This window comes from Ursus maritimus, unplaced genomic scaffold, assembly GCF_017311325.1.
Source record: "Ursus maritimus isolate PB19 unplaced genomic scaffold, ASM1731132v1 scaffold_4, whole genome shotgun sequence".
Lineage (NCBI taxonomy): Eukaryota > Metazoa > Chordata > Mammalia > Carnivora > Ursidae > Ursus > Ursus maritimus.
The window spans coordinates 71,630,652-71,644,652 of NW_024426552.1; the positions used below are offsets into that span (position 1 = coordinate 71,630,652).

General features: G+C 41.3%; 1 protein-coding gene across 1 annotated transcript in view; it reads left to right on the top strand.

Moving 5' to 3' along the window:
* The first annotated feature begins 9,397 nt into the window (after positions 1-9,397).
* ATP13A5 (ATPase 13A5) overlaps positions 9,398-14,001 on the top strand; it is a 97,776-nt gene continuing 93,172 nt past the window's right edge. The window contains exon 1 of the mRNA XM_040621734.1: positions 9,398-9,457. Coding sequence (XP_040477668.1) covers positions 9,398-9,457 — 60 coding nt within the window. The remainder of the gene's footprint in view (positions 9,458-14,001) is intronic.

Below are 14,001 nucleotides of genomic sequence, written 5' to 3' on the forward strand. Positions count from 1 at the left end.
TTTAATATTATTCTTTTTTACGGAGTCTGTTGATTCTTAATAATTTAAAATAAGGTATACAATGATCTACCTCCAGCCTTTGTTTATAGAATCAATTACTTGCAATTCAAAGACTCGACTTTCTTTTTAGACATCATTTTGTAACCTTGTCATCCCATCATCTGACTATCCTGAAGGCTTGCTTTTTAAAATTGGTCCTTGTTGTATGACTTTCAAGTCTACCAGATCTCTCACGAGATGCAAAGACCTGCACAAAGTAGTCCAGATTTGGACATATTTGTAGGTAGTGGTTAGTTGATCTCTTTGCTCTCCCATCATGTGTTAGCTCATTGTCTCCAGGAAATAGTCCACAGCAGTTCATAGGCTTCTTTTGGAACATGGTTTTCAAACTTGACCCATCATGAAAATTCCCAAGTAGCTTATTAGGAATAAAGTTCTGGGCCCCACCTCAGACATAGTCAGTCAGAGAATCTCTGTGATGGGTCCTGGAGAGCTGTATCTTTATCAAGCTTTCTAGGTGATTCTTATGATGACTCAGTTGTAGGACTGTAACCCTAAGAGAATAACTTAGATGATTTCCCTAAATGTGCTGTCTTGCACTTGTCCCCGTAAAGACTCATCTATAATTTTTCCTGCCAACTCCTGTAGTGCTGAGAGAACTTTTTGTGGTGTATTTCTTTGGAAATACTATGTTTGTCACCATGTATTCTCTACTCCACTTTATAAAAGACTCTGGTGAGAAGAAATCTTACTACCAGATTTCTTTTGCTTGAGTAGAGCCCAGTTATCCTTGCTCGTTGTTAAAACTCTTAAGTACTCTGTTCTTGACAAAACAATTACCTACTAGCTAAGTGCAGTGAGGAAAGGCATTGCCACTAGCCAGAGGCAAAAGCAAAGAATGATGTGTAATGTCCTGAATTCTTGGAGCTAGTTGCAAATTTATGCAAAAATTCCGCACCTTAAATATTCAATCTGATTCACCCTTCAGATAAGGGAGAAAAAGAATAAGGGATCTTGGACCATGCCCAAGTCTGGATATCTCAAAGGAATCCTCATCTCCCTAATCTGATTAGATCATCTAGAATTGATTAGTAAGAAGTCAGTTTGTTTCAGAACATCGCTTTAGAGGCTTATATTCTCCTTAGGATAGATCATGGGATCGATCTCACTCTGGAATACCTAAATTCATTCCTTGTCTTTGTAACCATCCCACTCATCCAGGCTGTTTTCTTCCCAGGGAAGCCTCTTGGATTGACAAATATAATTGAACTCTGTTCTTTAATCAGAGACAACACCAATTTCAGAAACACCATCGCCCTTCTGTTAGCACCCTTCACTGGTCTCGGCGGTTATCAGCATTTTCAGTAGCAGTGAAGGAGGCAGAGATGAGGGTTTAGTGTTCACCATGGTATTGATCTGACAGCATTGGGGCATTTTTGGCCACTAGTCAGCCTCTGGTTGGTGACTTACCTGACAAATACAGTTACCACTTGACAATCATTCTCACTGACATTTCCTGGGCTCAGCTGACAAGCCATGTAACTGTCAGTCTGTGTAGATTTGTTCTTGTGGCCAGTCATCTAGAAAGCCCTCCTGAATATTAAATTAAACATTCTGTTCCTATGCAGCTACTAAATACACAGAGTACCTGAGCAATGTGGCATAAGCTTTGGCAAGCTTTAAGTCCTTGACAATAGTCAATACGTTTCCAGCAGCATAAAATGAGCTATTGAATTCTCTTGGAACATTTAAGTACCTTAGGCAGAAGAAATGGTTAGACTAAATTCAGGTGGTTTCATGGAAAATTTTATCGCAGGGACAGAAGAAATTAGAGGCTTTGAGATAAGGTTGCCGGGTGAAAGCAAGTTGAGAGCATGGAAAGGTGAAATCTGCTTATATAGCAGGTGGTTTCCCTCCCCCCCAGAAGAAATAGATAGATGGTGTCTACATAGATTCAGGAGGTACAAATACCAGGAATCCTTAGTTCTTTTCTGAAATTGAATTTCCACAAGCAGACTGGATACCTATCCTATCTGCTACTCCCTGAACTAAGTGCTTGGATTTGAAGAATGGTCCTTTCCCTTGAACGTGATAAGAGCCATTATTGACTAACATATAAAATGCTATGGGACTGGACCCCAAAACAAAGCGTTGGACCCACGAGCAGTGCGGGCTACCACACCTGGACATATAAGCCACTCAGAAAATATAATTGACTCTGTAACAGATGAAATCAATTAATACTTATTTAATGACTGAAGAGATGATGTTTTTACAATCCCGACATTAGCAATTAAATGAAAAAGAATCGTTGCTTCAATGGTCCATACCAAATTACAGTATCTGCAATGCATCAGAAGATAATTTTATAATAAAGACCAAGTAGAGCCTAGGATTTGATCCAAGTTCTAGTCCTTGACTCCCATGAGGGCCAAGGAGAAGCTAGCTCAGCTACCTAACTTGCGTCTCTGCCCCACAGAGGGTAGATGGCTGGGCAGCCAGGCCTAGAATAAGAGCAGAAATGAGAGCCTCAGGGAAAAGCCATTAGCAGAAGAGGGTGAGACTTTCCCTCATGGATCAGGAGTCAGTTGAAAATGGGTGAGATGGACTATTTTTTCCTTTTGCTTCACATGTTCTAATCAGAAGTCCTTGGGCTAGCTTGTTTTCTATTATAAGTTCAGATATTCCAACAATCAATCACTTTCAAACAGTGTAACTTCTGTCAACAGTTTCTATAGGAAGAAGATCCCTCAAAGGATCCAGCTGAGCAGTGAATGGTTTACATATCAGTGAAAGATGAGTTTGTCAAAGCCCTTTTGTGATATGGGTACAAGAGCAGCTGGAGGAAAGTAGGAAATACAGAAGATTTAGATTCCAGAGCATGAGTCCAGTAGACTGAGCTCAAGGGCATGATTCGAGCCTCATTCATCTCTGGGTTCTCATTTTAGGGGCTAGAATAGTGCGCTGCATATGGCAGCGTTTCACACATGTGAGTAGAATGGAATGGAGGAGAGCTGGGCAGGTCTGTGAGTTACTACATATCTCCCAGGGATGTTTTTTAGCCAACCATAAAACTCTGATGCCTTAGTTAGTTCAGATTTCCATCCCCTGGCTCCCCTTTGGTTATCTAGGCTTTTTTTTCTTCCAAGATTCTTCCTCAAAAAGAATAAAGCAAGGTATATGTTATGAATTGAAATATTTTTGTATACTAAGTGGAAATTATAGTTCATACTTGAAATATATTCCTGAATTTGAATAATATCTTTTTTTTTAAAGATTTTATTTATTTATTTATTCAACAGAGATAGAGACAGCCAGCGAGAGAGGGAACACAAGCAGGGGGAGTGGGAGAGGAAGAAGCAGGCTCCCAGCGGAGGACCCTGATGTGGGGCTCGATCCCGTAACGCTGGGATCATGCCCTGAGCCGAAGGCAGACGCTTAACCGCTGTGCCACCCAGGCGCCCCTGAATAATATCTTTAAACTCGAAATTTATTTTTCTTTTCAAATTTTTGTTTTATTTATTTATTTATTTATTTATTTATTTATTTATTTATTTAAGTTCAATTAGCAGACATATAGTACATCATTAGGTTTTGATGTAGTGTTCAATGATTCATTAGTTTCCTTGTTGATTTTCTCCTTAGATGATCTGTCCATTGCTATAAGTGGGGTGTCAAAGTTCCCTACTATTATATTATTATCGATGAGTTTCTTTATATTTGCTCTTAATTGATTTATATATTTGAGTGCCCCCAAGTTGGAGACATAAATATTTATAATTGTTACATCTTCTTGATGGATAGATCCCTTAATTATGATATAATGCCCTTCTTCATTGCTTGGTACAGTCTTTGGTTTAAAATCCAGTTTGTCTGATATACGTATGGTGGGAAATGGCATCACCTTGCATTCCTCATCTCCAGAGCGGGAAGTTCAGAGTTACTATTCTTCAGGAAGCCCTCACAGAAGAGCATACAATCATCTCTCCTGTGTCCCAGGCTTCCAGCAATCCCCACCTTCACCCTGCTTGTGTTTGACCTGTCCGCCTGCTAGAGGGCACAGCACTCCTGTGTTTTATCTCAGGTGTGCAGCTGAGTTTCAAAATTCCAAATTTTAGAGACCCCCAGGCACAGACCGGCACTAATCATCTGGTGGAGGGCCTTGTTGCACTGTGGCTGGCGCCTGCTTGTCCCAAAAATTGGTTGTGCAAACACACAGTGGTTTGGAGTTTATGGTAAAATGTAACTAAAAGACAGCACCAAGGTTCACTGCCTTCAGCCAGTGTCTTTGCTCCTGCGTTAGGGAAAGGGGCAACTCAAGGGTGTCCATGGGTCTTTTGTTCCTGTGCCACCACCCCCACATGCACTCCAAGCAGGGTAACTGCTTCTCGCCCTGCGACCCGGGAGATCCTCAGACCATGCTGCCCACTCCCAGAATTCTGTTTTGCTTCGCCACCAGAGCACTGCTAAGCCTGTATGGCACAACCCTGGTGATGGCTCCGACCTCTGAACTTCAGAGTCCGTACTCCACTGTTTATAAAGTTTGTGGTATTCAGCCCTTCCCTCTCCCTTTCCCAGTCAACGGCTTTGGGGGAAAAGTTTTTCTTGAACAATTCCTTTGGCATGCTTTCACTCTTTCTTTCTCTCTCACTCCTCTCTCAGTGATGAGGGCTCCCTCACCGTCAGAGCACCTGCAGCTCTTCTCTCCCCTCAATCAACTCTGCACAGCTCCTACCTTCCACAATGTGGCATTTTTTTCAATCTCTAGTTGCGAAGTTTTGTTCTTTCAGTCCTCAGATCATTTTCTTGGGTGTTAAAATGATTTGACATTTTTCTAGCTGTTTTTAAGGGATGAGGCAAGACTAGGGTCCCCTTACTCCTCCGCCATTTTAACTCTTCCTCCCAAGGTTGTTGTTATTCACTTCATTTCATAAGTTGAAAGTCATTTGTCATATACGCAAGGAGGTAAGGAATTATTTGCCCTAGGTGCCAAATATACTATATCAATGCCTCTCTACCTCAAGTCCATCCTATGACTTTGCCCCTGGTATATATTGCTCTAGGTACACTGGCTTCCTTCCTGACCCCCAGTGTCAGGGCTTTGGCACCTGACATTCCCTTTACCCAGAACCCTTTGCACCAGGTAGACACATACCTTAGCTCAAATGTCTCCTTGTCACTGGTGCCTTCCCTGATCGCCTCATTTAAAATGCAACTCCACATTCCTTTCTGCTCCTCCTCACCCTTGACCCCTTACCTTGTCTATTCACATTCCTAACCTTATTTTCTCTCCAGAGCAGTATCACTATCTGCCCAACTGTGGATTTCACTTGTGTACTTGTGCAGTCAGTCTTTCCCCACTGAAGTGTCAATTTCATGAGATGGCGCCTTCTGTCTGCTTTGACCACTGCTGTCTTCCCCAATACCTTGAGCAGTGCCTTATAGAAAGTAAGCACTCAAGAAGTATTTGTTGAACAAATTAAAGAACTATAAAATGAAGGGATTGGACCAGATCAGTGATAAGTAAAATCTGACATAGTAAAATTTTATGCACATGTACATATGTGTATTATTCTTGGGAGGAAAAAATCTACAAAGTTCATCAGATTTTCAAAATTCTCTGTGAGCCCACAAAGGTGAATAAGCCACTAGACACACACCTTTTTTAGTCCTTTGAGCTGCTGGATTCTGAGCTCTCTACCTCTTCCAGTCCTCTCTCCATCTGGCCTATTCCATTTGTTCCCCCACAGAGGAGTCATATTTTTGTCTTGTTCTCTTACCAAACTGTCAACTCACTAAGGGCAGGGTTAGTGCCTGATTCATTTCTGCAACCCTTTCAGTTCTAACCCTGGTCTAAGGGCTTGGAAGCTGTTTGCTAAATGAATTAACAGGACAGCAACAGGGGCGCCTGGGTGGCACAGCGGTTGAGCGTCTGCCTTCAGCTCAGGGCGTGATCCCGGCGTTATGGGATTGAGCCCCACATCAGGCTCCTCCGCTATGAGCCTGTTTCTTCCTCTCCCACTCCCCCTGCTTGTGTTCCCTCTCTCGCTGGCTGTCTCTATCTCTGTAGAATAAGTAAATAAAATCTTTAAAAAAAAAAAAAAAACAGGACAGCAACAAGTTGAGGAGTAATAAGAGAAGGTCCCTTTTCACAGTTTGGGCTCTTTTTTGTCCCTAGATAAGATAAATTTTACTTCTATTCATTTAAGTTTTGACATATTCACCAAATTTTCAATTTCTGGATCTCCTAAATAGAAAATTAAGGTTGGGAACGTGAAAGACAAACCATGACTTCACCTTAAACATCCCATATTTGTGCTTCCTAAAGGGAGCTCCCTCTGCTCTGTTCTGTCTGTAGGGAATGTGTGGGTTTTGGTGCAACGGTGGTTAGGGGTGACAGGGGCAAGGGTTGGGGGGCAGACTGAGTGCAGTTAAAGAGTGGACATTTGCCCACATCTTTGAGTCCCTATTTCAGGTGGAGGATTAGTCATATATTGAAATGTGCGTTTCTTCCTCACCTTGTGGTTGTTGCAAAGAGCTCACAAGGTCACTCAATCGGATATCATAGGCCACTCACACTCTGTCACCCAATATTAGGGCCTCTCAGGGATACTCTTTCTTAATTCTGCAATAACCCAGACCTTCCTCACTTTGCCTTGTATATCAGCCACCTCTGTAAGGTTTTGCCTCTTTCATGAGACCCTGAGTACCCTGAGGAAAATGATTCAGCTGATCCATCCCTCTACCTATCATAGCGTCTCTGTGGGAGGGACTGCTAGCAACCACCAAATTTATTTCCTCCTCATCCTGGCACACAGGTGGACCACATTTCCCTTTAACCACACACAAAGCAAACACACACACACACACACACACACACACACACACACACAGAATGGACTAACTAGTTTGGCCTGGTGTACAAGCTCTTAGTGGTCAGGCGCACCTGTTCACATCTCCATCATCATTGCTCAGTGCCTCCCTTCTTTCCTTCTATTCTCAAGTCTTATTTTGATTTCTCTTGATACGCCACACAGGCTGTATTTTCTCATCTCTCTTGAAACTTTTCACACATTCTAATCTGTTCTCTGGCCTAGATTGTGTTCACAACCCACCACTATCCCCCATTCCTTCCACCTGATTAATTTCTGCTTGTCTTTGAGATGTCAGCATAAATGTCATTTCCTTCAGGAAGCTGTTCTTGTCTCATTCAGTCTGAGTTCTAGATCCTTCCTATTTAAGAGGCTGCTTATTTGTTTGTCTCTCCCAAGCAACTGTAAATTGCCTCAGGGTAATGACTTTCCTTTTTGCCAGTGAATCCCAAGGAGCTAGCAAAGTGTCCAGAATATCTATGGTTAAACATGTAATTGCTGAGTAAGAGTTGAACAGAGTTTTGATGAGTGTTATATTTTGTGTCTTTGGGCTATAAGTAGCAGAAACCAGAAACAGCAGCAGTTTTATTAAGAACAGCTCATTCTGTATTGGAAAGACGTCTAGAGTTAGTCCCAGGCATAGGGCCATGGCTTAGTGGTATCATAAGGAACTAAGCTCTTTTGTCCTTTGCTCCACTTCATTGGCATGGGTAGAAAATAAATTATTATCTCTCTTTCATCAACAGGATAATTTAAAAAATAGGATAATCTTTTCCAGAAGACCTCTGCCCCCAGTTGTCTTTCTTTTGCATCTTGTTGTTGAAAACTGGGTCACATGCCCACTCTTAGGTTAATCATGACTCATCCTGGTGCTTTAGCTGAAGTCAGGCTGCCCAGACAAAGGAAATGTTCTTTCAGCCAGAAATGTGAGTGAATAGCTACTGGGTAAGAAGTGAATGAGCACTACTCCTCAAGTCTTTAATTAGATTTTACTAAAACTTGGGACTCCTTTCTCCACATTTGAGCTCTACCTTAGATTGGTGATACTTAAAATGCAACATTTGTGATGACATAGCATTCTTTAGTGTGGACGTCCTCAATAGGCTCTCTGGCATGAAGAGCTATCTGTTTACTTTCATCAGCCACTTCCTGCTGGGCCAGAGAGCACCTTGGATTCTCCTAAACTTCAAGGTGGCACTAGTTCCCCCTCAAGGCAACCAATAACTCTCCCTCTCAGTAGAAAGAGTCAAGTTTCATTCTCTGTAGTCTTTATTCCCAGTAAGTTTTCTTCCATGGTCAAAGTGGCAAGGATTTTGCTCAGTGGACTGATGCAATAAAAAGAAAAAAAAAAAAAGATAAAAGTCCTTATTGGAAACAAATAAGCCAACCCAGGAATGGATCCCAGTGTACCTATTTTTTGATAAAAATATCAGATTCACTGGTGATTATATTATCATGGAAATTTATATGATATCCCTAATAATCAGCCTTTCTCATTTCTCCTGCATCATATACTTCTCTGAAAACTTTTTGCAAACGAAAAAGAGAAAGTGAAAGGAATTAAATTATTATTATTATAGTTTATGTTTTAAAAAACTTTTCGATTAATTTTATGATGATGGTGGTGATGATAATCTTTTATTGAGTATGACAGGTGCTATAGATAATTTTTATACAAAATCATCTTAGATCTCCATATCAACTCTATAATTACTGATATTTTACATATTGGAAACCTAAAATTCAGATTTTAAGTGATCTGCCCAGGGTCATCAGTAGAGCAGGGATTAGAATTCAGGTTTTTCTGATTCCAAAATGATTGCTACACTCCCTGTCATGAGCCAACCCCCCTTCCTTAAATTCTCATTGTCACCTCAACATGTCCATTACTTTCCCAAAGTCCACAGGATTTTTATTTATCTCTCACTGGTAATCTTTCTGTCTTGGGTTGTTGTTGTTGTTCTTTTTAAGATTTTATTTATTTATTTGAGAGAGAGAGAGAGAATGAGAGTGGGGAGGAGCAGAGAGAGCGGGACAAGCAGATGCTGTGCTGACTGTGGAGCCCCGCGTATGGCTCAATTTCATGACCCAGAGATCATGACCTGAGTAGAAATCAAGAGTTGGTTGCTTACCCGATTGAGCCACCCAGGTGCCCCTGTCTTGGGTTTTTAGTGAAGTGGCCATTCTCATTCGTTAGCTGAGACATTTAAAGACAGTGCAGGAAATTATCTGTCTTTCTGGTTCAACAACTTAAGTCAAGAGGCATTCACATTTAGTTCAACAAACACCAGGGAGGGAACAAAAGGAAACACAACAAGCAGATAAATTAATAGACTAATCCTGTGGCTGAGGAGAGTATTTCCTCCCTTTTCCTTGTTAGTCTAATAGGTGAGGTATGTGCTAAGAGATTTTAAATGCTCCTAAGAACAGCAGCGACGAGTAGTGACTGTCTGAGTTCACCTAAGTCCCAACTGGTTTTGACTTTCCCCAAAGAATTATCCTGAAGGGACACACTAAGAGTTTAGATGGAAGAGAAAAGTAAGGATCACCGGGCTCTGCTCAACCAAGGAGAGGAGAATGAACTGGTGAGTGTTCCTTTTTTGTGATTACAGTCTTCTCAAAGTACCTGAGGCTGTGGCCAAGTGCTACTGTACTGGGGCTGCTTTTAGGAACTACAGAGGGTTAAGTGTGGTAAGGCTCCCTGAGACCTGAGGGCACAATTTTATAGTCAGGGAAACTGCAGGGGCTGAGAAAATTGTGTCTTCTAGATGATGGAGTTCTTGCCACCCTCATATTCGTCAGACTGAAGGAACCTTCCTTCTTTGACATTTTGTAGAGTATTCAACATGTACCCCACATGGGGCTCATTGAGGTGTCTCTCCCTTATCATCTGGGTCTCCATGTAATTGGGCAAACTCAGGCAAAAACTGAAACTTTTTTTTTAATTCTTGTGTTTTTGGTATATCTGTATAACATGGGCTCGGTGTGGTTTGGGCTGAAGTTATGCTAACAGCATAGAGAGGTTTTAAGCACCAAGTACTGAAAAAAGAGTAGTGTGGCCTGGGATCTAGCACATAGTTTTTTCAAGGTTTTCTTTATTTCCCTGTTACCTTTTCTACCAAACATATATATGTCATGAAAAACAATCAAACAATCAGTGGGGCGCCTGGGTGGCTCAGTCGGTTAAGGCTCTGCCTTCGGCTCAGGTCATGATCCAGGGATCCTAGGATAGAGCCCCCACATCCGCGGAGGCCAGCTCCCTGCTCAGTGGGGAGTCTGCTTCTCTCTCTCCCTCTGCTCCCCTCCTCCCACCCCCCATTCGTGCTCTCTCTTGCACACACTCTTTAAAATCTTAAAGAAAAAAAAAAGAAAAACAATCATTAAGACCTTGAAAACTACAGTTCCTGTTTGGGGCTGACAAGTTTACATTTGTTATTGTATTTGATCCTCAGAACTCAGTGATGAAGGAATTAATCCTGTGTCATAGAAAAGAAATGTGAGACCAGGGAGGTTAAGTAACTTGCCTAAGGTCTTTGGTCTACCCGGGACAGGTGGGAAATCTAGCCCACTTCTTCCCCCTTTTATACTTCATGATGTTTACAGTGCAATCAAGTCTACAGCTAGGCAATGAGAGAGAGAAGTAGCATGAGGGCTGGGACAGAGATAATACGCGGGAGGGGGAGAGGGCCCCAGGGATATGGTTCACATAGCAGAAGGGTGTCCGTTTCCCGCTCAGCCTCCCGGTTCCCCATGAGATCTGTGGGAAATCCACACCCACCCTCCCTCCACATACCCGTCTTTGTTAACCTAAGGAAAATAAGTGATTTCATTTATACCTGCACTGTCCAATAAGACAGCCACTGGCCACACGTGGTTTTTGAGCGCTAGTAAAATTGCTGGACCAAACTGAAATGTACTGTATGCATAAAATACACACCAGATTTTGAAGACAGTAAAAGAAAAAAGAAGTGAAATATCTCATTAGTAACTTTTATATTGGTTACACATTGAAATGACATTTGGATATGTTGGATCAATGAAATATATTATGAAAATTGATTTCACCTGCTTCTTCTTACTTCTTTAATGTGGCCACTAGGAAATTTAAATTACAAATGTGGTTCACATCAGAGGCTTCTATTATTATACCATGCTGATCTTGACAATGGTATAGTGCTTACAATCTTCCGGCTGAAGGGATTTAAAGAACTAAACCCTACTTACCTATGTTCACTGCTCAACAATTCTGTGCCAGTTCTGATGTTTTTTTCAATGTGTAGATGAGTGCTCATGAAAATCTTTGGTAGCTCTTTATTTTTTCCTAACTATGTGCATATTTGTAAAGTTTATAGCCTAGTATTTTAATTCTCTTAATCACAGAGGGGACGTAGATAGCTTTCCTCAGCCAGGCATATCTGTAGGCACACTGTGTGCAATGTTAGCATTTATTTCAGGATCCTCTTTGGCCATTCTTGCTGCATTTACTTTCTGGAGATGATCTTGATCCTGCCCCTGAGACAGAGATGCTGTGTTCACGTGAGTTGCAAAGCCCAACCCTTCGGTTGGTGCCCCCCTCTGTACAAACTCCTCCCAAGTATCAATATTACAATGGGATCAGCTCCAGAAGGCAAAATGGTTACTCGGTGTGGAGGACACAGATTTGACAGGAGAGCACTTCACCTCATGATAACTTTTTCCTGGGAAACAGTGGAGGACTCCTGGACTCTAAGACAGCAGATCTGGGCTTTAGTCAAAGACCCACTGCTCACCATGTGGTGTGGACAACTTTTGGGACCTTGATAGTTGCCCAAGAACAACATCATGTATCCCTTCTGACTTAAAAGGCTTTCAAGGGCCACACTGAAATGTGGGAAGTGCTATGAAAATATAAAGAGTTCATTTATATCCAAGGAGTCAGGATTTATGGTGTGCAATTTGAAAAATGCAGAATTGCATATAGTAGGTGAAATTGAGGTTGGGAATATTTCCCCTTTCTCTGATTAAACTGGGGGAGTGATAATTGTTTGAGGTCTACCATTACAAAAACAGTGTGTGAAGAGTTAGTAAGAAAAGTCAGGAACTTGCAATGTCTAAATTATTTTAAACAACGTCATGTACTCTTCATCTTCCATTAAAAGACACACACACACAAACCCTATTCAAAGGATTAAAAAAGAAAATAAAAATCATGTCCTATTGGCTCTTTCTTGTCTTTTGCCAGCATTTATATTAACAGCTTGGTTGAAGGCAAGCTTATCTAATCTGCAACTGATGCCTCACCATGAGGGAGAGATAATAATCTAGTGACAGAAGGTGGGGACATCAATGACTTGGGATTAGTAGCTATGCATGAGAAAGTAATTAAAGTTCTTTATTTGGATTATGGCTGAATTTTAGTTGCCACGATGATATTGTTATAAAAAATTAGTCCTTGGATGTCTCAATAGAAGTCTGTTCTGCATAATAGAAGAAGTAATAATCCTGCTATAATCTGTACTATTCAGGAAATCTCTAGGGAGTTATATTTAATTCTAAGATTTACACAAGAAGTATAGTGTATTTAGAGGGATATCTGGATGTCAGAAATAAGAACCATTTAAAAAAACATTGGGAATAGTTCCCCAAAGAGCAGTCAAGGCACTTGTCTTCCAACAGTTGGGAGGTCGATGTGGAGAACAGAGTAGAAGTTGGTAGAACCCAGCCTGACTTATTTTCATTATGAGAGAATTTGCTAACCATCTGTGGTGGCAGAATCTTAACATGACAACTCTCCATTGACCCTGCCCTTATATAATTCCCTTCAGCTGAGTGTGGTGGAACCCATAAATATGATGAGCTATAATTCCTGTGATTATATTATGTTATGTGGCAAAATGGATTTTACAGGTGTAATCAACTTGGACTCAGTGGAGTTCATCAAACAGGAGATTGTCTGGGTGGGCCTTGCCTAATCAGGGGGGCCAGAAAAGATAGTGCGTCCTTTCTGAAGTTAGAGAGGTTTAGAGTGTGAGAGGGGCTTGATGCAAAGGAGGTGCTCCGTTGCATCTCTGACAACGGAAGGCTCAGTGTGGTAGGAACTCTAACTGTCTCTAAGAGCAGAACTGAGAGCGACTTCTGGCTGACCACCAGCGGGAGAATGGGCGTCTCTATCTCAGAGCTACAAAAAACAATCCTGCCAATAACCATGAGATTGTGAAAGAGGCCCTTGATTTCCAGAAGGGACACAGCCCAGAGGACACCTCGATCTCAGTTTTTTGAAACACTGAGCAAATGATCCAGCTGAGACTCTTAACCCACAGAAACTGTGAGATAAGAAATTGGTGTTGTTTTAAGCCACTAAGTTTGTTAGGCAGCAATAGAAAACCAACGCACACAGCTGTCCAACAAGGGAAAGCATAGTCCTGTAAGTTATCGAGTAGCCTGTCGTACGCAGATACGAGATGCTCACTGGCGAAAGATGGTCTGTAGCTATTTTTTTAGGAAGGAATTTGAACCAAATAATCTCTGAGACACTGCTCTTGTTTGGTGATGCTCTTATTCCAGGAATAAGCTTTAACAGAACATGCCGTGTTGTCCCATGTCCTTGGTCTAAGGTCTCTCTGTGTGTGTATGTGTGTGTGCTCATATCTATATATATGTATAGTTACTAAGCTAATTAATCTTTGAATCAATTTGGTATTTATCTTAAAGCCCTTCCCCCAGTTTCGTGTATTACAAAGGTGAGCAGTTTTCTTTTTGGCCTGTGTTTGACTTTAATTTTGACGATTGGTGCTCTGTGTGAAAAGCAAAAATTCCATTTAAGACATTGGATCAATACAACTTACAGTTTTCCCAAACAGCATTTAGTTCCGAATATTGCCTGTGGCCGAATCGTTTCACAATGACTCCAATGGGACTAGCCACTTTCAATCTACTGAAATTTTGTTGAACTGTATATTATTCAAGCTAATCTCAACGGTTAATGCATACCGCGTACTCAAAATGCTTCAGGAACTGTGTGAAATGCTTTGCATTCATTAACTCGTTAGTTTCTCACAACAACCCTGGAAGGTATTGTTATCATTTTCTTTTATGGAAGAGGAAATTGGGTCATCAGAAGAAATAAAGTGGGTTGCCCAATGTCTTACAT